Source organism: Vulpes lagopus, chromosome 22, assembly GCF_018345385.1.
Source record: "Vulpes lagopus strain Blue_001 chromosome 22, ASM1834538v1, whole genome shotgun sequence".
Classification (NCBI taxonomy): Eukaryota; Metazoa; Chordata; class Mammalia; order Carnivora; family Canidae; genus Vulpes; species Vulpes lagopus.
This window is the reverse complement of record NC_054845.1, coordinates 13,901,907-13,923,332: the sequence shown is the minus strand read 5'-3', so window position 1 is coordinate 13,923,332 and position 21,426 is coordinate 13,901,907. Positions and strand designations below refer to the sequence as shown.

Genomic DNA, 21,426 nt, shown 5'->3' with positions numbered 1-21,426 from the left:
TAGAGTGTTATATTTGGCACCCTCCTGAAATATCTTTACCCCTATCCTATGTTGCTGTCCAAACCATTTATTTGCACTTTCATTCATTTATCCTTTAATTATTTGTTTGCACTTTTATTCAACTATTCAAACTTCTGATGTGAAAAAAGGGGACCTGCCTACTTTGTAAGATCAGCCAAATTAATCACTGAGATCAACGGGTGGCTGAGATTGCAGCCAGATTGCTCTGACATTACCCGTCCACACCAGCCATCCTGGGTTTGTTCAGCACCTGCACGTCCTAAGCAGTGAGTGGGGCGCTAAAGAAGTAGAAGGCAAGGCCTTGTAGGGGCCTGCATCCTGATTAGAGTGGGAAAAAAATTCTCTCCCAGCGGGACCCCAAAAGTGTGTGCAATTCTGTACTAGAAATAGTGACCCCAGGGGTAAAACTGCTTTAGGAATTCAGAGAAAAAGCTTGAAAAAATGACAGCCCCCTGGAACAGGAAAGACTTAAGCAGGTACTGAATGAAAGAATTTAAGTAGGAGAAGGATGAGTCTTCAATTTTTAGAGTTAAGACTGGGATATTAATAAAAGCCTCACTTGAAAACAGAGAAGCATCCAAGTTAAATGTACCCGAGTTCAAATCCTGACTCCACCACTTAATAGCTGACACCTCACACAAGCCAATACATCATCTGTAAAATGGCAGTGGAATGGCAGTGCAAAAACTCATGCTGGGTATCCACAAGTGCTCAAACCATATTGGTTACTACTATTACAGTTGCTGCTAATGCTTTCCCTCTTCCTCCTATTCTAAATTAACAGCCATCATCACTGCCTTGAACTCGGGGGCTGAAGCGTTTCATCCTTTTACCAGGTGTAGAGGGAAGTCAGTGGTTTCTAGGTACTGACCGCTCAGCACTGCAGCAGAGGTTATTTTATGAGCAAGTGCTATCCTGCATACCGCATGCAGTTAGGCACATTCCGCCATCAGAAGTTCATTCCTGCCTTATTACAGTACAGCCTGTTCTTTCATGCTGCTCTGCAGTCAATTCCTACTTATCTAGTGGCTGTGGACACTTCTCTACCTCTTCCCAGCATTGGTCTACATGTCCCAGCGGGCTGGTGACCCTTCCCTCATCCTACTCTGGCTGGTGCACATCACCTTCAAACCGCACAGACACAACTTCTCTTTGCCGAGGACACTCCCCAGAGCAGGAGTTCTAGATATGGTCTGTACTCAAGGTTTCTGTGATGAAATGCACTTCGGAAAAGCTGCCTATATTATAGCTTGAAGACCTATGGAGACTCTTAAAATCTGACAATATACATAAAACATGCTAAAGATTGTAAGCAATCTTGTATTTAAGAAGCCTATTTAACTCAGCTTCTTCCAGATTTGCTTGACCATTCTTTACTATATCATTCAAGTCACTGCTATGACATCTCATCTATTTTCAATTATATTTCATGCTCGTCTACTTTCATATTAACGAACGCATTCTTCATTCTTTGATAAGGTTTCATTGCTAGCCTATAGCTAGAGGACTTGCCCACTTGTGATTTTTGGCTCACCTTTCTGAGTACAGAGATTATTCACCTGGCATCTACTGATTTATTAAGTCTGGAGATAGGAAATCTTTGATGTAACTTAGTTTGCACTCAATTTGGATGCTACAATCATTTTGTCACCAAATTTATTAATTATTAATTTTCAAAGATTTTATTTCTTTATTCATGACAGACACACAGAGAGAGGCAGAAGGAGAAGCGAGGAGCCTGATACAGGATGATCCCAGGACCCTGGGATCATGACCTGAGCCAAAGGCAGATGCTCAGCCACTGAGCCACCCAGGTGCCCCTTGTAAATGGGCTAAATGTTTTCCAACTTATTGGCATACTCTTGTTTTACTTTTAAGGGATTTTGGCTGGAACCTCTACAGGCTCTCATGATTCTTTCAAGACAATCCTTAAGTGCTTGGGGATTATGCCAGTTAGTTTCTGGATCAGCAGAGGGTAGATCAGCTATTCCCAGCTCACCTGGAACCATCACTCTTGATTAGTCAATTTCCAATTTGATCTCTGTTTTAATTTTCACTCTAATTTTAATACTTTCATTGAGTAGAATTCCTAGTAACCTTTTCTTATGAACACTGGAAACCAAGTGGGTATTGAATATTAACCTTTCTAGTCATGTTTCCACTCTCCACAATTTGTAGAAGTTTCTGTTTGTTATACTGAATAGCTTTGGCCAGTCTCTCTCTTTTTTTAATATCTGGATATTTGTATCTCTTAATCCCCTTCACATATTTCACAAATCCTCTCACCCTCCTTCCCTTTGGCAACTGCTAGTTCATTTTCTGTATCATGAGTCTGATACTTTTATTTTATTTTATTTTATTTTTTTACATTCTACAAATAAGTAAAATCATGGCATTTGTCTGACTTTTTTCACTTAGCATAACACCTTCTAGGTCCATCTATGTTGTCACAAAAAGCAATTTTCATTACAAAAAATTTTTTTGTGGCTGAGTAATATTCTCTATCTATCTCCACGTATCTACATATACCACACTTTCTTAATCCATTCATCTATCAACAGGCACTCAGGGTGCTTCCATATCTTGGCTATTGTAAATAATGCTGCAATAAATATAAAGGTACATATATATGTTTTAAAATTTGTATTTTTCATTTGCTTTGGGTAAATACACATTAGTGGAATTACTGGATCATACTCTAGATCTCTTTTTAATTTTGTTGAATTTCCATACTTTTTTCCATACCCACTAACACTGCATGAGGGTTCCTTTTTCTCCACACCCTTGCCAACACTTGTTTCTTATCTTTTTGACAGTAGTCATTTTGACTGGTGTGAGGTGATATCTCATTGTGGTTTTGATTAGCATTTCCCTGATGATAAGTGATGCTGAGCATCCTTTCATGTGTCTGTTGGCCATCTGTGAGTCTTCTTTGGGAAAATGTCTATCTATTCGGATCCTCTGTCCATTTTTTAATTGATTTGTTTTTTGGTATTGAATTGTATAAGTTCTTTACATATTTTGCATATTAACCTCTTATTGGTTGTGCCATTTGCAAACATCTTCCATTCAGCAGGTTGATTTTTTGTTTTGTTGATAGCTTACTTTGCTCTGCAAAAGCTTTTTATTATGGTACAGTCCCAATAGTTTATCTTTTGTTTTCCTTGCCTGAGGAGACATAACCATAAAAATGTTCCTAAAGTAATGTCCAGGATAAGTGCCTATGTTTTCTTTTAGGACTTTTATAGTTTCAGGTCTTACATTTAGGTCATTACTCAATTTTGCATTTATTTTTGTGAATGGTGTAAGTGGTCCATTTATTGAAGAGACTGTCCTTTCCCCATTGTATATTCTCTCCTCTTTCATAGATTAATTGACCATGGAAGCTTCGGCTTAAATATGGGCTCCCCATCCTGTTTCATTGATTTATGTGTCTTTTTGTGCCAGTACCATACTGTTTTGATTACTACAGCTTTATAGTATTATCTTCAAATCTGGGATTGTGACACCCTCAGTTTTGTTTTTTTCCTCAAGATTACTTTGGCTCCTTAGAATCTTCCACATAAACTTTAGGATTATTTGATCTAGTTCTGTGAAAAATGCAATTGGAATTTTGATAAGGATTGCTATGAATTTGTAGATTGCTTTAGGTAGTATGGACATTTTAATAATTCTTCTAATCCATGAGCATGGTATATCTTTCCATTTGTGTCATCTTTAAGTTCTTTCATTGATGTCTTGTAGATGTCAGGATATAGGTCTTCACATCTTGGTTAAATTTATTTCTAGGCATTTTATTTCCCTTCCAGGGAAATCCTGGAAGTATCCTTTTTCACTTGATTTATTATTACCAGGTACATCCCTAATCTCTCAAACTTTGCTCATGAGACTATTTCTAATAGAGGTAACCTACAGAAATAACATATAGTTGTTATCACTGATTATGTATCAATTATTTAGAACATTACCTGGTAAAGAGAAAGCACTGAATAAATACTTGTATAAGGAAGAAAGGGAGAGAAGGAAGGAGGGAGGTAAGAATAGATGGATAAACTTTACAAGAGATTGAAGTTATTTTTCCAAGTGTTTAACAACTTTTCAGTCTTATAAAAAAAATAGACTAGGTTTTTTTGGTGATGCCAGGCTGTATACTAATATATTCTGAATCAGCCCAAATCACTGTATATAAAGTATAATACTGTAAGTGTTCTAATGAAGAATAAAAATAAATAAATAAATAAATAAATGTGTGTGTGTGTGTGTGTGTGTGTATAAGACTGACTTACCCTGGATTAAGCAGTTTTTATGGTAAGTCTGAGCTCTGGCTTTGTCTCTGGTTCATGTTTAGCTAGACATTTTTCTAACCATTTAATGAAATTCACAGATGTATTAATTAATATGTACTTTGGAGTGGATAACATACTTAGCTTTAGGAAATTAAAAGCAAAATATCTATTTTCCCCTATGAGCAAGAGTTGAGATTTGACCTTTAATGTAGAATAACATTTTACTTTCAAAATATGATATTTAATTTAGAAATTTTTGGACTTACAGAGGAAATGCTCAGATGGTTCACAATAGAAAATGCAGTCAAAAAATATATGAAAAATGTTTAGCCACAGAAGTAATTTTAAATGTAAAATAAAAATGCCCCTGTTAAGTCTATAAAATTGGTGAAGATGAAAAAAAAATGACTTCCAGATTCTTCCATATACCACTAATAAGTACAAAATTGCTTTTCTGGAGGGCAAGTAGTCATACACATCAAAAGTCTTAAATATTTAAATAATATTTTGCAAGAAATTATACTTAAAGAAATTAATAATGATAAAATAATCATGATTGTTTACAAAAGTTTATGTACTTTCAGGCTCAATTCATTGCTATTTCCCAAGAGTGAAGAATTGGAAATGACTCTCATGGCCAAATAATGTATTTGGCAGATAAATCAAGCTACATTTATTCAAGAGCAGACTTTACAATTAAAAAATATTATAGAAGCATGGGATCCCTGGGTGGCGCAGCGGTTTGGCGCCTGCCTTTGGCCCAGGGCGCGATCCTGGAGACCCGGGATCGAATCCCACATCAGGCTCCCGGTGCATGGAGCCTGCTTCTCCCTCTGCCTGTGTCTCTGCCTCTCTCTCTCTCTCTCTGTGACTATCATAAATAAATAAAAAATTAAAAAAAAATATTATAGAAGCAAAGACATAGAGAATAGTAGTCAAATCAGTTTGTTCTAAAAGGACACAAATTTAAAAGCACATATTTAGTACAATGACTTTTGGAAAAAATAGAATATAAAAATATGAATATGTATATATGAGAATAAAAATACACAAGACTAAAAATACTTTTTTAAAAAACTGCAGCTGTACCTAAAGATGAGATAGTTATACTTCCCTATAGCAGTTTTAATCTCCATCAAAAGTTTTGCTAATAACCAGTATTTATCATTCTGAACACTACTCAGAAGAGATAATTATAAAACTGCCAAACCTCATCTAACATATATATTTTATGCAATATGTTGTTACACTATTTAATTGTATATTTTTATATAATATTTTCAGCTAACAAAATTTCACTTTAAAACCACTAAAATGGATTTGGTTCATATTTGTAAGAAAAATGTAAGTGTTTTGTTTCATTGTTTGAAGGGTGTTCTTAGCTTCATATTTATGAAGATGTCCTTATTTTAGTACAAAAGTTCTTCAAAAAGGAATGCAGAATTTCATTTCAATATAAACAATGGTTTTGAAAACAAAGGCAAATAAGAAAAAGTTCATTTTTGGCTTTGTTATAATGCTTGAACATGTCTGAGACGTAGAGGCTTAACTGAGGTACAAAATATAAAGAAGAAAGCACTTTGTGGACTAATGCAAAATTTAATTTCAGTTCTAAAAGACAAGACAGTTCCTCCATTGATCAAGCTTTCTCATCAGAGCACAAATAATACTGTAAATAGAGGCTAATTTAAGAAAGATCTGCATGGGTTATTGGCATAATATCATTAGTTATGTTTCAATTACAAGTATTTCCAAACTTTATTGTTTTCTTTGTATCTCTTGTGTGATAATAGAGCTTTGGGTTCCTCTTCCAGACACTGATTTTGTAAATTCTCTACATATTCCACCAAGCAATACCCCAATTTAAGAAGATATGAGTGTTGTGCAAAACCACATGGTAACAGTTGACACCATTTGTGACCTAGCGATTGAATTAAGGATCTACACACAAAACCCACAGGCTTCTTCAGATTCTCAAAATATTTACTTGAGGTGAATTAACCAACATCAACAGGCCAAGTCTATCACCAATTATAAGAAAAACGTGTAGGAGATGTACAGGCTCACTTGTGACGCTACCACTAACATTACCTTCTCCATGATTGATACTGTTACTAAATAGCATTGAATGCCTTATGTCTTAGGCTTCAGGTTAAGTATTTGTTTTTTTTTTGTTTTTTTAATTTTATTTATTTATGATAGGCACACAGTGAGAGAGAAAGAGAGGCAGAGACACAGGCAGAGGGAGAAGCAGGCTCCATGCACCGGGAGCCCGACGTGGGATTCGATCCCGGGTCTCCAGGATCGCGCCCTGGGCCAAAGGTAGGCGCCAAACCGCTGCGCCACCCAGGGATCCCCAGGTTAAGTATTTGTATATCAAAAGGGACGCTTCATGCTTCAAAGATTTTTTTTTTTTCTGGGTAGGGACATATAAGAGAGTTGTGTTTCTTAGACATTTGTTCAAAAATGGTAAATGAGAGCATCTGTGTTCAAGGTATCTGTGAGCAACTGCTTGTTGGAAAGTGTATGAGAGTGGTGGCCTGGAATGTGCCACACACAACTTTCAGACAAGTCTAAAATATAAAAGAACAGGCCTATCTCAGAAATATTGCTGCTCAGTCCCTGACCACCATAATAAGGTAAATACCGCAATAAAGTAAGTTAAATGAACGTTTTAGTTTGAGAGTGCATAAAAAGTTATGTTTATACTATAATCTATTAAGTGTGCAATAGCATTATGTCTAAAAAAGTCCCTTAATTAAAAAAATACTTCATTGCTAAAAAATGCTACCCATTATTTGAGCTTTCAGCAAATTGTAATCACTGATCACAGATCACCATAACAAATACAAAAAGAAGAAGCTTGAAGTATAGTGAGAATTACCAAAATGTGACACAGAGACACAAAGTGATCAAATGCTGTTGGAAAAATGGGGCTGATGGACTTGCTCAACTCTGGGTTGCCACAAAACTTCCATTTGTAAAAAAACAACAGTATATGCAAAGTGCAACAAAGCAAAGTGCAATGAAATGAGGTATTCCTAAGTGAATTTACAGAAATTATTTATCAAGACTCAGGCTGATTTCTAAGAGATGTCACTGATGAGAAAAGAAGAACAAGTAAGGAGAACTTAGAATAACTGATTCCACACACAGTAACAGCAGTGCCATCCAAAGCAGGCCTCTTTCTAAACACCAAGAAAATCAATATTTGGGTCAACTAAAACGTAACATATAATTAAATTTTAGATAATTGCCACATTTAAGAATGAAAATATATCAAAAACTAGTATTAATATTAACTGAATCATAGAGATATAGATCACTTTTCTATCTCTGTAATGTAACTAGATCATTATATTAGATATAGCAGAATAATGCAGATTCCATTTAAAAGCAATTAGAATAACTCTTTGGGTTGAAAGCAAATGCACAAAACTCTTCTGTATGTGAAGAACATGCTTCTCTTCCTGTAAGTCTGTATATGTGCTTTTTTCCTGCTTTATTTGCAATCCCTAAAAAAATATTTTCAAGAATAATTTGCACTTTATGTTCATTATTACTATTAATTGGAAAACAGTGCCTTTTGTGTAGAAAGTGTACTTCTATTCTACAGGAATAACTCTCTCTCCCTCTTCCTGTGCCCCTCCCGTCGCTTTTGCTTGCGCTCTTACTCTCTCTCAAATAAATAAATAAATAAATAAATAAATAAATAAATAAATAAATAAAAATATTTTTTTAAAAAACCCTCAAATCTGTTTGAAATTGAATCTGCACCCCAAACATATCAGGTGATGATGGCCACACCAGAAGATTCACCATATTTACAAGCTTTGAAATCTATGAAGATAATAACAGAAAAATGAATCCTGGTTTGTGGCATATTTGGAGTGCAAGGAAAAAAGTAGAAATAGAAATTCAAAATTCACCCGAATTGCAGAAAAGGGACCATAGTTTACTTTTCAGTGTTGGGTAAAGGATATAAGTTCTTTCCTTTTTTCCTTAGTGCATCTTAATATGCTTATATAGTTAACCATACAGGTTATAAATGAAGTGGGTGGCTAGGTGAACACAAGTTAAGTGAGTGCAGATTCAATTTCAAACAGATTTGAGGGTTTTTTAAAAAAAATATTTTTATTTATTTATTTATTTATTTATTTATTTATTTATTTATTTGAGAGAGAGTAAGAGCGCAAGCAAAAGCGACGGGAGGGGCAGAGGAAGAGGGAGAGAGACAAGCAGATTACCTGCTGAGCAGAGAGCCAATGTGGGGCCGGATCTCAAGACCCTGGGATCATGACATAAGCTGAACTCAGACACTTAACTGAAGGAGCCACCCAAGTGCCCCCAGATTTGAGTTTTTCGTAGCAGCCATGAAAATATCTGAGGAGGGCTCTCATATGCTTCCTAAGCCATCTCTCTTCCAGGCAAGATATCTTTCTTTCAACTGTTTTATATCAGACATGGTTTCTAGGCCCATCATATCTGGATGCATTCCACCCTGTTTTTGTCTCTATTAAAATATCGTAGCCAGAATTAGATACAGTACTATAGATGTGTTATGATGAGGCCAGAGTACAGTGAAACTCTCATCTTCCTTGATCTGGCAACACAGAACCACCTCTGAGGTTGGCCATATCAGGCAATCAGCTAAAACACAGGGCATCCTCAGTCACCGTTATTATACCAGTTTCCTAAATCCTGTACTTGGACAATTGATTTCTTTGAACCTGACTTCATGACATTACCTTTGTTTCATCACCCTCTCTAAAGTAGACTCACCTCTCCCCAGTCTTCATCTCTATCTGGATTTGGCTTCAGAGAAATCACTTCTATCTGAAGTCTTCTGATTTTTTTTTACTTGGGTAAGGCTCTCTCATCTATTTACCCAACGTGCATGAAAACACCATAGGAGAGGAGCTTTAGTCTTCTTCACCCAGGATATGGCCTGAGATATAGTGAATAGCCAACAAATGCTTGGGAGATGGATGAGTCATTCTTTGTTAAATTCTGCCTTGAGTTCTGGAGAAATCAGCTGAATGCTAAATCTGTCAATCTCATATATTACCCAATTCTCTGAGGCAGCATCTACTGAAACTTTGGTAAGAATGCCTTTCGTACCACCCTCATCCAAGTTACACACCACCACTGTTCATCAAATTCTGTTCAGAATGTAAGGAGAAGCTCCCAGGACACAGTCCTATATGTTATATTGTTCCTTTCAAGATGACTATGAGTCTTAATTAGCACAACTTTAGAATGGACATTCTCATGCTTTTACCTACTCTCCTGTATGATTTGGCCTGTAAATTTCTTTAAAAAAATTTTTTTTAAAGATTTTATTTATTCATGAGAGACACAAAGAGAGAAGCAGAGACATAGGCAGAGGAAGAATCAGGCTTCCTGCAGGGAGCCTGATGTGGGACTCAATCAGGATCAGGCCCTGGGCTGAAGGCGGCACCAAACCGCTGAGCCACCCAGGCATCCTGGCCTGTAAGTTTCAATAAAAAATTAACATACTGTTAGATCAAAGTAAACTATAATATTTCGCTGATTTAGGTCTAGAAGTACATTCAAAAAGAAAAGAAGACATCAGTTGTTTCTAAGATCCTTCTCATGGAGGTTGTATGACCACTTTTTCTTTTTCTTTTCATTTCACAAACATGGATATTCTTTGTGGATCAGTGTTGGGAGCAGTAGTTTCACCAGTCATTTCTGGAATTCATCAGAATTGGGAAATTGATAATTTGCTTCCTGTTCTCCAGTGTGAGGAGTACTTTTCATAATTTCTCATGATCAGGGACACTGTTCTAGAAGCATGATGCTTTTAGTGTGCAGGAATATAAACTGCCTCCTTCCATTCGCTGGCAGCCATGCTTTTCCCGTTTGAACATCATTCTCTTATGTGCATGAAGATAAAATTAACACAGGAACCGGGTGGCTCTGCGTTCCACCTGACAGCTGTTAGGTGCTCTAAACAATGGGCCCCTCACACACTTTCTTTTTCGTGTTCTAAAAATAGCCTGGCTGTCTAACTCTTACAGGTTTTTCGAGCTTCAAGCAGCTGTTCAGCTCTTCCTGCATTTATTCTTTTAGACGACTGCTACTCTCTCCCATTTTCCTTTTTCTTTTTAACCATTTGCTTTTTTCTCTTCCTCTCTTCTACATACCCAAGGTTATCAGTAAGTTCCTGAAGCAGCCACACTAGTATCTTCACCCTTCTCCCTTTTGTTCCTCTTGGAGATAAGTTATCATCATCATGCCAGAATTTCCTTTTGGGAATCTTTCCTTAACTCTTGGGTTTTCCTTTCCTGTTAGACTTTCAATCTAGATACATGCAGCAAACACCATTTCTCATATTTTCTCCTGAAGCATCCGTGTTTTATTTTTTTATTTAAATTTAATGTAATGAACATATATTACATTATTAGTTTTAGAGGTAGAATTTAGTGATTCGTGAGTTGCAGTATAATAACCTATAAACCTATATAACCTATAAACCAGTATATAACCTATGCAGTATAATAACCTCACTATAAAAAGAGCTCATCACATCCTGTGCCCTCCTTAATGCCCATCCTCAGTTGCGTCCCCCCCACCCCCAGAAACCCTCAGTTTGTTTCCTAGAGTTTAGATCTCTTATGGTTTGCCTCCCTGTTTCATCTTATTTTTCCTTCCCTTCCCCTATGTTCATTTGTTTTGTTTCTTAAATTCCACATATGAGTGAAATCATATGGTGTTTGTCTTTCTCTGATTGACTTATTTCACTTAGCATAATGCTCTCTAGTTCCCTGCATGTTGTTGCAAATGGCAAGATTTCATTCTTTTTAATTGAAGCTTCAGTGTTGAAGGTACACAATATGCACTCCATAAACATTTGTTTAATGGATGATAAACATTATCTGCAATATCCTTTATTTTGCAATTCCTGCAATTCCTTAATTTTGCCTTCCTAAAGCTTAGGACATACACCTGACTATGTCCTGGTACTCTTCCCTCGTCTTTCACAGGTAGTTAATGGATATTTTCTGTTAGCATTACCATTAATTCCTCCTTACCAACCAAGTTTGTTTTTGTTTTTTCTTTTAATGAGTCAGTTTTATCTTACACAACACCATGCAGCTCTCACTATCATCAGAGATGTTGCTTATTGATGGACAATGAGGACGATCCATTGATATACATGCAAATTTATATTAAGATACCTATTAATAGAATACATGGCATACATAATATATATTAACTGATAAACCAGCATCACGATTATCTGAACAGATGATTTTATAAATATTCTATGTATTTACTGTTCAGGATTTTTGTCTTATTGCAAAGAATGCATATGGAAATACCTCACTCTACAAAAAAAAAAAATTGTGTGTGTGTGTGTGGCAGTGGGCATCCTGTCATGCAGGCCTTAAGGATTTGGAGGAGGCTTTGGGGAGTCTTGACTCTCCACCCCACCTCTGGGCACCTACAGATACAGGCCAGGCAGCTAGCCTTGTGAGGAAGGGGGAACAGAGACTGTCCTGAGTCCCTGTGAACACTTGCACATGCATGCCCAAAAAATCATTTTAAGGAGAAAATATTAGAAGAGTGGGGTTAATTAACTTTTTTTGCATGCCCATCTTTGATCAAATACTAGAGACACCTAACTTCTCCAAGAGGAGCGTCTGACGTGTATGAGAGGGTTATATTCAAAACATGATCTAAGTATTTATTTACCTTTGTTGATCCTAGAAATCAGTTTATTTATAATTTCCTTCAATTGTGGGCATCTACAAACATTTTCCATCTTAAGAAAAGTCAGAAAAAGCAACTAACAGAAAAATAAAATTGCTGAACTATAGATCTTAGAGTCATCCAAGGTACATGAACTTTTTTAAGAGACTGTAGGACATGGAATGTTAACGATCTTCATTGTCAGGGAACTTCCTAAACTTTTGTCTGAATGCCTCATGCATCACTTGAAGCTCATTTCCTCTCATTGAACAGAGGCAGGACAGCTGGCCAGCAGCTTCCATCTGTGCTGTCTTCAGTCTCTAACTATGTTACAGAACACCCTTCTGAAATGGGAGAAGGCCAATTTGAAACAAAAGTGAAAACTCTCAAACACACACACACACACACACACACACAAAATCCAAAACAACTAACAAAAACTTTGTGGGGAACAGCATTTTAAACTGAACTTTGAATAGGCCTATAGATTAGGTCAAAGGATGGGCCAAAATACTGAAGTGCTGTCCCTTGAATAATTCAGATTAATTCTTAAATAGTATTACAGGGTCATAAAACACCAGGCTTGGAAATTAAAGATGTTTAGGTCTCATCAAAAAGTCTTTGAATGTAACTCTCTGGCATGTTGCCAAAAGGGCAGCTCTTTGGGGGAAAACCCTATGCCAAAGGCCAAAGAGGCAGCTGTGTTATTCAGCTCCTGAGAGCTTCCAACTCAACACCCACACAAGCTCAATTATGAGCAAATTAAAGGGATCCAGACTGAACATAGTAATTCTGGTAATTTAAATAAATAGAGGAAAGTCTACAATTAGTAGGAAAAGATTGATTTTCTGGAAAACCCAGAAAATGACACCCTAACCCCTCTGAATAAGCATAGTTACATCCAATTATTTAAAAATAAATTTCCTTCTATTCATCATTTTAATCATTTCTGATCTGTCTTAAGGTGGCCACATGCATGCCAGCAAAAGTATTCACAATATTGAGGCAGAATAACCTAAAAAAAAATCTATAATGGATATATAGGAATTAATGACACTGAATCAAATTGTAAGTTTTATACCTACATTTTAGAGAACATAGATAATATACTATTCATTTCTACCTTTTTTGAGTACAGAGAAAATTTGAGGGTTATTCAGAAAGAACACAGACTGAATATTGTGGAATCTATTACCAAAACTCACTATATTAATAAAGGACAAAATACACAGAATGGTCATTCTGTACAGATCCTTAAAACTTACTTAAAAAAAATCAGCAACCATTACTGATTAAACACAATAAGCAAGTAAACTTTTTAAGAAGCTAGGAATACAAGGACATTTATGTAACTTGATAAAAACATTTCTTCTATTAAGAACCATCAATGAAGTCATAATTAATGGACACATGCATGTGTGTGCACACACACAGTGGAAGCATTCTTGTTTAATCTTTAAATTCATTTTGATGAGCTGACCTAAAGTTCATACGGGAGTAAATGTATATGAAGAGCCAGAGTGATTTTACAAAAGAAGAAAAATCAGAGGAAATGTTTCCTATAAGTTATCAAAATACACTGCAATAGAATGATAATATAAATAGGGTGACATTGGCATGGAAGAGACAAATATATCAATAGAATTTGTCTAGAAACTGACCCATGTACGTAAGGAAATTTAGTATTCAATGTTATTGCATTCTGCTTTAATGGGGAAAGGATATAAAAGTCAAGAAATGTTCTTAATAATTTGCCTATTATCGTGAATAAACATTTTTCCACCTCACACACCATGGATAAATATATTATAGATTGGAAACATTTTTTTAAAAGCCTTTAGAAGTACTAGAAGAAAATAATGTTATAACACCTAAAAGTCATGAAGGAAAAGATGGAAATTTTTTATCATGAGACTAAAATCTTCATAGTAAAGAATATCATAATCAAACTAAGAAGACAAATAATGGATTGTGAGAAATTGTTTGCAATATATATAACATCTTTTTTTTTTAAAGATGATTATTTATTTACTGTAGGTAGTGAGACAGAGAGAGCGCACATACACATGCCTGCGTTTGTGCATGCCTATGTATAAGAGTTGCGGGGAGAGGCAGAGGGAGAGAATCTTCAAGCAGACTTCTCACTGAGCAGGAAGCCTGACATGGGGCTAGATCTCCCAGCCTGAAAGATCATGACCTGAGTCAAAACCAAGAATTGGAGGCTTAACCAACTGAGCAACCCAAGTGCCCCCATTACAACATTCTAAAGATAAAAAATTAAGAAATCGATTTTTTTTGGCAAATGATATAAATAAGCAAATCACAGAATGTGAAATACAAATAGATACCCTAAAAAAAAAAAAAGCTCAAACCAAAAAAATACCCAAATTCTCAATCCCAAATTTAGTCAAAAGGAGGAAGGTCAATTGTAAATCCAGATTCATTCACATAACAGCATACAACTATTATAAAAAAACCCACAACGCATGATATAGACATATGTACATAGATGGTGCAACAAATAGAGTGCTACGTATACATAGCAAACTATTTTTAAATCATGTTTGTATCTGAGGATAAGAACGCTTCCCCCCCTTCAAGTGCTGTCTTTTGAAACGAGTGAAATTAAATAAATGGAACTCACTCACCTTTAAAATAATTTGTACATAATATGCAAGTTAAAATGCTACCTTAGACTCAGCAACAAAAATGAAATAAAAACAAAGGTACTATTAATGGGGACCATTAGCCTTCAAAGAGTCCTGCAGACTTTGTATAGAAGAACTATCCAACATAAAATACTAGATAAATAAAAAGTTTTATTTTAAAAAATTTTGAACCATATGAAATTGCTCTTTTCCCAGGGCCAAAATGCTTTTTATCAAAAGCATTAATTTGATATTCAGCCTAAATACCTTAGGGTGGGTTGATTGATGGCTGATTTTTCCCTTTTTTAAAATGGGATCTTGACCCTGCTATCCTTATAAGCCTAACTACTATCCTTTTTAGTAAACATATTATTTCCTTATGTTGGCCCACTGCTACTTACAGAAAATGAAACAAATTAACAATATTCTTTTCACCTAACCAAACAGGAAAGACACTTTGAAATGTTTACCATTCTGGTATCATCTGAGTTTATGCACTAAGAAAACCAACAGATTTATTGAGCTCCCTCAATTGTCTAGGGGACAAGGGTTCAGAATGGTTCTAGAACGCTGACCCTTGGTGCCCTCTGCAAGACTCTTAGCTTTAAACTGGCATTTTCTGAAAGAGACCAAACTTGGATGGTATATGAAATGTTTTTATACCATATTTTACCACTTCTGCTGTACAGAATATTTAAGCCAAAGCTTTGGCACTCATGTCCTAAAGAAAACAGCTTATGACCTCTACCTAGTGACGTAAATTGAACAAACATTCCTATTGTCATTTATGGTAGAAGTACAACAGAATACAATCAGTGACTGCTATTATACATATTTTGGAAGGGCTATTTCAATGTAAAAAAAGAAAACTTCTCAAAAACGAGTTTTCAGTAACAAACAAAAAACCCCCAGAAGTACATTTCTGGGTTGTACATTGTACATTGTTTCTGGATATGCCTTGGGTTTTATTTGTACAAATTGGACAGCAGTTTTTCTTTCTTAAAATGAATGCCATTTTTTTCTTTTGCAGAGATTTTTTGAAACTGTATTGCTGGTCACTTTTTGTTTTAATTAAATGAGGAAAATAGTAATATATTCTTGCCCTAAATTAAGAGATTTTTATCTATTTATTTTCTTCAGAGAAGTTGGGAAGACAGAACAAAAAATTATTTATCAAGCACTTTATAAAAATAAATTGTTCCTCAAATTATTAGTAATAGCCTAGGTCACTGTCATACAATATTCCTTTGGTTTATCAAAGGTTCACACTGGGGAAAATCCCCTTTTCTGACCAGTGCTTAGACTTCCTATCCCTCTCTTGCTTTGGGTGATCAGAGCAAATGTATCCTAGTAATCTAGTTAATTTATAGAAAATAGAATCAACTTCTCTTGTTTCATCATGATTGAATATTTTTTTTAACTCCTGTAAATGAGTTAGAGATAAGCACTATTTATCAGATTGTTTTGTGGAGCATACGGTTTTGATTATTCTCTATTCTTGTTGCTACTAATGAAATATGCAATACATCTCAAGAGAAAACATTTGCAAAGCATGGCCTGTGAGCACCCAGCAGCAATGAATATTTGCTGAGGATTTACTTTGTGCAGTTTTCACCTTTCTCTCATAGTCCTCTCTCTCCTCATAATCTTTCTCCAACAGCCCATGAGAGCACAGCCATGTGCTTGGGTGTCTGAGATGTCCTCTGGGGTCCCCGATTCTAGGACCTGGAGAACACAGTTTCCAAGGGCCCTTGCTCTGCCCTAGCAGCCGAAAGTCATACAGAAATTCCCCAAAGAGCTAAGAAGAGAACCTCGATGAAGTTGTTCAGGCATGGATGCAGGGTACCTTGACACCCTCAATCTGACAAACTCAAGGACCCTTTACCCCTCTGGTGTTAACAGGATCTGGAGATGGGCATTTAAAGAGAGAAACCTTCCCCACTGGTGCCATCCCTATCCATTGCACACCGAGATGAGAAACCCCGTGGAAGAGGATTCAGTTAATCGTATTATCTTTCCAGGCCCCAAAGAGGCTATGTACAGGAGAACTGCAAAGACAGTAGCAGAGGTGAGAGTACAAATATAAAGGCAGGTGAGTTACCGATGCTTATGGTAAGCTTATGGTAAGCTTATGATTCAGATCATCCGGAAGGAATAATCACGTTTTTCTGACCTATATGGACCACCTTATAAAAATGTCATTTACCTCTCATTTAAAAGGGGGTAATTACAATTAAATGTGGGAGAGGAGACAGGAAGATGGGATGACCAACATCCCCTCCTCCAGGCTTGGGCAGACTTTGCCCCCTACGGTTGGAGCTGAGGAAACAAAGGGAGGACATTCAGGAAGATAGATGGGCTGGCTGGAGCGCTGACCTGGATGTCACTCACCCTCACTTACCAAGGTCCATGCTCTTTGAGGCTTTCAGATTCATTGATTCGGGCTGCCTGGCCGGTGTCACAGATCTGAAGTGGATGTGCTGATCTGGAAAATATACTGCCGAATCCACCCCAGAGCTGTGGAAAGAAGCCATATGCTGTATTTAGATTTAGAATGATTTTTTTTTTCTCTTTTCGTAAAGGAAGCAGTTCTCATTTTGAACCCAGCCCCTCGTTGTTCCCTCTCTAGCTCCCAACCATGTATTATCAACCGATTCTTGAATCTCAGGTTGCTTTTATGAGATGTAGCAACTCTATTTTTATATATTTTATCACACTCTACAATTTAAATAAAATATTCTCTGGCTAATATCATGTTTTCCTCTTCACTGATTTCTGCTAATTGGGATCCTGCTGTACAATATATAACTTCAAATGGGAAAGCCGAGCCTGGAAAGAACTGGCACTTCAAAGGAGGTCACCAGATATTCGCAGAGCCTAAAAGCGGGGTTAAGAGATTTCTGAGGGCTAAGCATGCCCTTTCTTTCAAAACAAGTGAAAGGCTTATATCCTTTAGAGAAAACCATCCTGCTGAAAGACTGCTGGCTGCAGTGGCTTGGTCTTCAATTTTATTTAGGCCTATTTCCTAAAAGTAATGTTAATACTGAGAAAATATTCTGCTCATTAATAATATGAAAAGGAAATAACATCAAAAGCACAGTTGACAGTTTAGACACCAGATACATTAAATACCCATTATAGGCTTCCTAGTACTTGTAGTCAATCTCAGAGAATTCTATTTCTGCTAAATATTTTATTTATTCTGCTTGAGGATGGAGGAGATTATACAAGGGAATTACAGACAATGCCTTATTTCTTGGTCTAGAAATAAATCATATTTATAAATTTCATAAATTAAATTACAGCTGCTTTCTCCCTTGATATTCTTATATATTTAGAAAGTTAATATGGTGGCTCATTTCAGCATAACTTTATTCGAGTTTTAAATTCAGTGAAACTCAAATCAAGTATCTGATAAATCTGAAAGTACTGAAGTAGAGGTTTTCAAACAGTTGGGATTTGACACTATAAACAATAGAGCAACAATAAAAAGAATGAACTCTTACGAATGAGAATCCATCTAAAATGTATAGGGGATCTTAATTTCTTAGCCAAATATACCAAAATAAGTTTAATCTTTTCTTGAAACCCATTAGTTATGCACATTCAATACTGCCTTGCAGCAATATTAAAATTAAAATGCAGCAATAATAATATTGCTGAGTGAATAAATGAACTTCCATTATTGTAATACAGCAAGTGGCTCAAGAAACTACCCATGACAGGTGGCAGCAGAGCGCAGAGCTCAAGAGCCCAGATGCCAGAGCAAGCCTGGCTCTGCTCCTGTCTAGCTGTGGGACCCACGTACGTTACTGAACCTCTCTGTGCTTCAATTTCCTCATGCATAAAATGGGTATAACCACACTCCCTACTTCACGGGGTTGTTAAGAGATAAAATGAGTTTGTAAATTAAAAATATAAAGATTTGTAAAGTAAAGGGCATATTTTCTGGAACAGAGTAAGTGCCAGTAGAAAAATTTAGGAAATAACTAAGCAAGTAAATAAGTAGACTTGCATTTGTTTCCCAAATGATCATACATTTTTGCTTTGCGAGTCCTTGATAGGATTTCTCAGGTTTCTTTCTTTCTCTGCTTTTGTCCAAGTCTCAGTAGACCTGTGACTAAAAGCCCCCTCTCCTATTTATTTTTAATTTTTTCCCTTTTTTAAAAAAAATATTATTTTTTTAAGACTTTATTTATTTATTCGTGAGAGACACACACAGAGAGAGAGGCAGAGACATAGGCAGAGGGAGAAGCAGGCTCCATGCAGTGAGCCCGATGTGGGACTGGATCCTGGGTCTCCAGGATCACACCTGGGGCTGAACCGCTAAACTGCTGAGCCACCCGGGCTGCCCAATATTATTTATTTTTAACTGTGGTAAGCTTGACACACAATGTTTTATTAGTGTCAAGTATACAGTATAGTGACTCCAACAAGTTTATACCTCATGTTATGTTCATCACAAGTGTGGCTGAGGGTACTGTGTTGTGATGGTTAGGAGCCTGGACTTCAGAGCAATGTGCCAGGGTGTGTGGCCTCTGTGTACTAGTATGTACAGTAGACAGTATTAAAATGTGTAGAGTCGTAAGAAATAAAGATAACAGTATATGCTAACAGTAGTATCTAGAACACAAGGAGAGCTCAATAAAAGTGAGCTGGTAATTCTTTTATTACTGTAGGTTAGAAAGGGCCTGAGATAGTCTTCAGTGAAGAAATGGCACATAGTTTCATGAAAATTTCTCAAGAAATTAAAATCTACTCTTTATAAAGCTTTTCTTTTTTTCCTTTTTTGTTTTTCTGACTTCTTTGCTGGTGTCTGGCTTCTACTTTCATAGATAAAAACCACTGGCATATATAAAGTATATTAGATGTGGTAACTAGTGATGACAAATATGCCAATTGTGAGCAAAAATCCTTGCACTACCAGTGTTACTGACACTGGCCTGGTGCAACAATAACACTCCAATTGTTTCGGCCCATTTTAAAGAAGAATTCTGAGAGGCTATTGTGAACATGAGCTTTCCCCCTGAGCCTTGCTGTTTTGGAGGCACTTGCCTTTAAATGTGTTATTCGACCTTTATTTGCACTTAGTTTTACATCCTTTGATCTCTTGTGATGATGTGGTTTTAGTGTCAGAAAGACTCATGGCCTTCACAGAATCCGAGAATTTAAGAGCCGGAAGACATCAAAGGTCACCTCATCTAACTCTTCATCTTATAGATAAGATACGGAGGCCCAAAGAGGAGGCTGATGTCCCAAGGTCACACAGCTGGCCAGTGGCAAAGTGAGGGCCAGGACCGTGGTTTCTTAACATTGTCTTTCTCAGAGCCATAAAAGCTGTGGCTAAAATGGTGGCCAGCCTGGGGTACAAATGGGCTGATACTGACTCTATAGAAATCAAAAGTTTCCCTTTTTGTGCAGATTCATTTATACTCTCTCTTTTTTTTTAAAGTTATATTTTTTAATTAATTAATTTATTTATGATAGTCAGAGAGAGAAAGAGAGAGAGAGAGGCAGAGACACAAGCAGAGGGAGAAGCAGGCTCCATGCACCAGGAGCCCAATGTGGGATTCGATCCCGGGTCTCCAGGATCGCGCCCCGGGCCAAAGGCAGGCGCCAAACCGCTGTGCCACCCAGGGATCCCTCATTTATTCTCTTATGCTGCTTGCATTCTACGTTAGCTTTTTGTTTCAGTAGAGTGCTACATACCATGAAGTAAAAAGGAAATCAAAGGGTTAACCCAAACAGATGCCCTATGTTACAATGAAAGCCATTAGGGAGGTGGTTTAGGTCCAACATGAATATTCCTCATTAAAACTTAGGTCACACTGCATTTAAAGTGCTCTGCTCAAGGGAGACTATGGGAATCTACCCAACTGAGTAACATACTGGTTAACCTGCTTTATTGTCTTACTTTACCAAACTAGGCAAATTAAATACAAAAACTCAAATTTTTTGAGACTTCTGGGAAACAATTATCCACATCCCCATTTAAAAAAAAGTAAGGTGGCAATGCCACTTGATGTAATAACATCAAGTAAGGATCCATCTAAAGTGATTTTTTGGTACAAATATTTAGATACAATGAAAGCTAATCAAGAAATAAAAACCTGCTTTCTATAAATGAATATAACAAATGTTCAAATATATACACTATATATACCTGAATGTATCCATTAAATTGGTGAAAGTGATTTATACTCTATTGCCATTGCTTTGAATATGACCAAGTATATGTTTTGAAATCTTCGGTAGAAGGACCCACTTTGCCAAGGTACAAAATAAGAAATAAGGCAAGATACGGCTGATATTTAAGGAGGGAAGTGTAATATGAGAAATTACAGGAATAGAGCCAATATGAGCATATAGTGGACTTAAATAATGAGGTGCAGTATTGAATTAGTTACTGTGGAAATATTTTAGACAGTAAGTGAGACTAGTAAAACCATTTGTAATTTTATGCTACAAATTGAAAATTTTTGGAGGGAAAGGGTGACACAACGATTAACCAGAAAATATGACATATTTTAATTTTGAAGAAAGTTAGCATGTACTCATGGCTGAGTGGGCTGCAGTGGAGGCTGTGGGAAACTGCAAGCTGACAGCAGGCCAAAGACATGTTTTAGATAAAGGCCATGTTTTCAGCATGAGCAACCAGGGAATCTATCAAATAGAAATGATGCTCAATGTCAAATTATGCTGCATAATGAATAAATAAAGGTAGCATGAAACATATGCCAGTGTCCTGAATG

The 21,426-nt window shown here is 36.4% G+C and overlaps 1 protein-coding gene across 6 annotated transcripts in view; it reads right to left on the bottom strand.

Annotated features, from left to right (window-relative positions):
* PARD3B (par-3 family cell polarity regulator beta) overlaps window positions 1-21,426 on the bottom strand; it is a 981,887-nt gene that overhangs the window by 363,650 nt on the left and 596,811 nt on the right. For all 6 annotated transcript variants that reach the window (XM_041737018.1, XM_041737019.1, XM_041737013.1 and 3 more), the window contains exon 15: window positions 17,076-17,191. In XM_041737018.1, coding sequence (XP_041592952.1) covers window positions 17,076-17,191 — 116 coding nt within the window. The remainder of the gene's footprint in view (window positions 1-17,075; window positions 17,192-21,426) is intronic.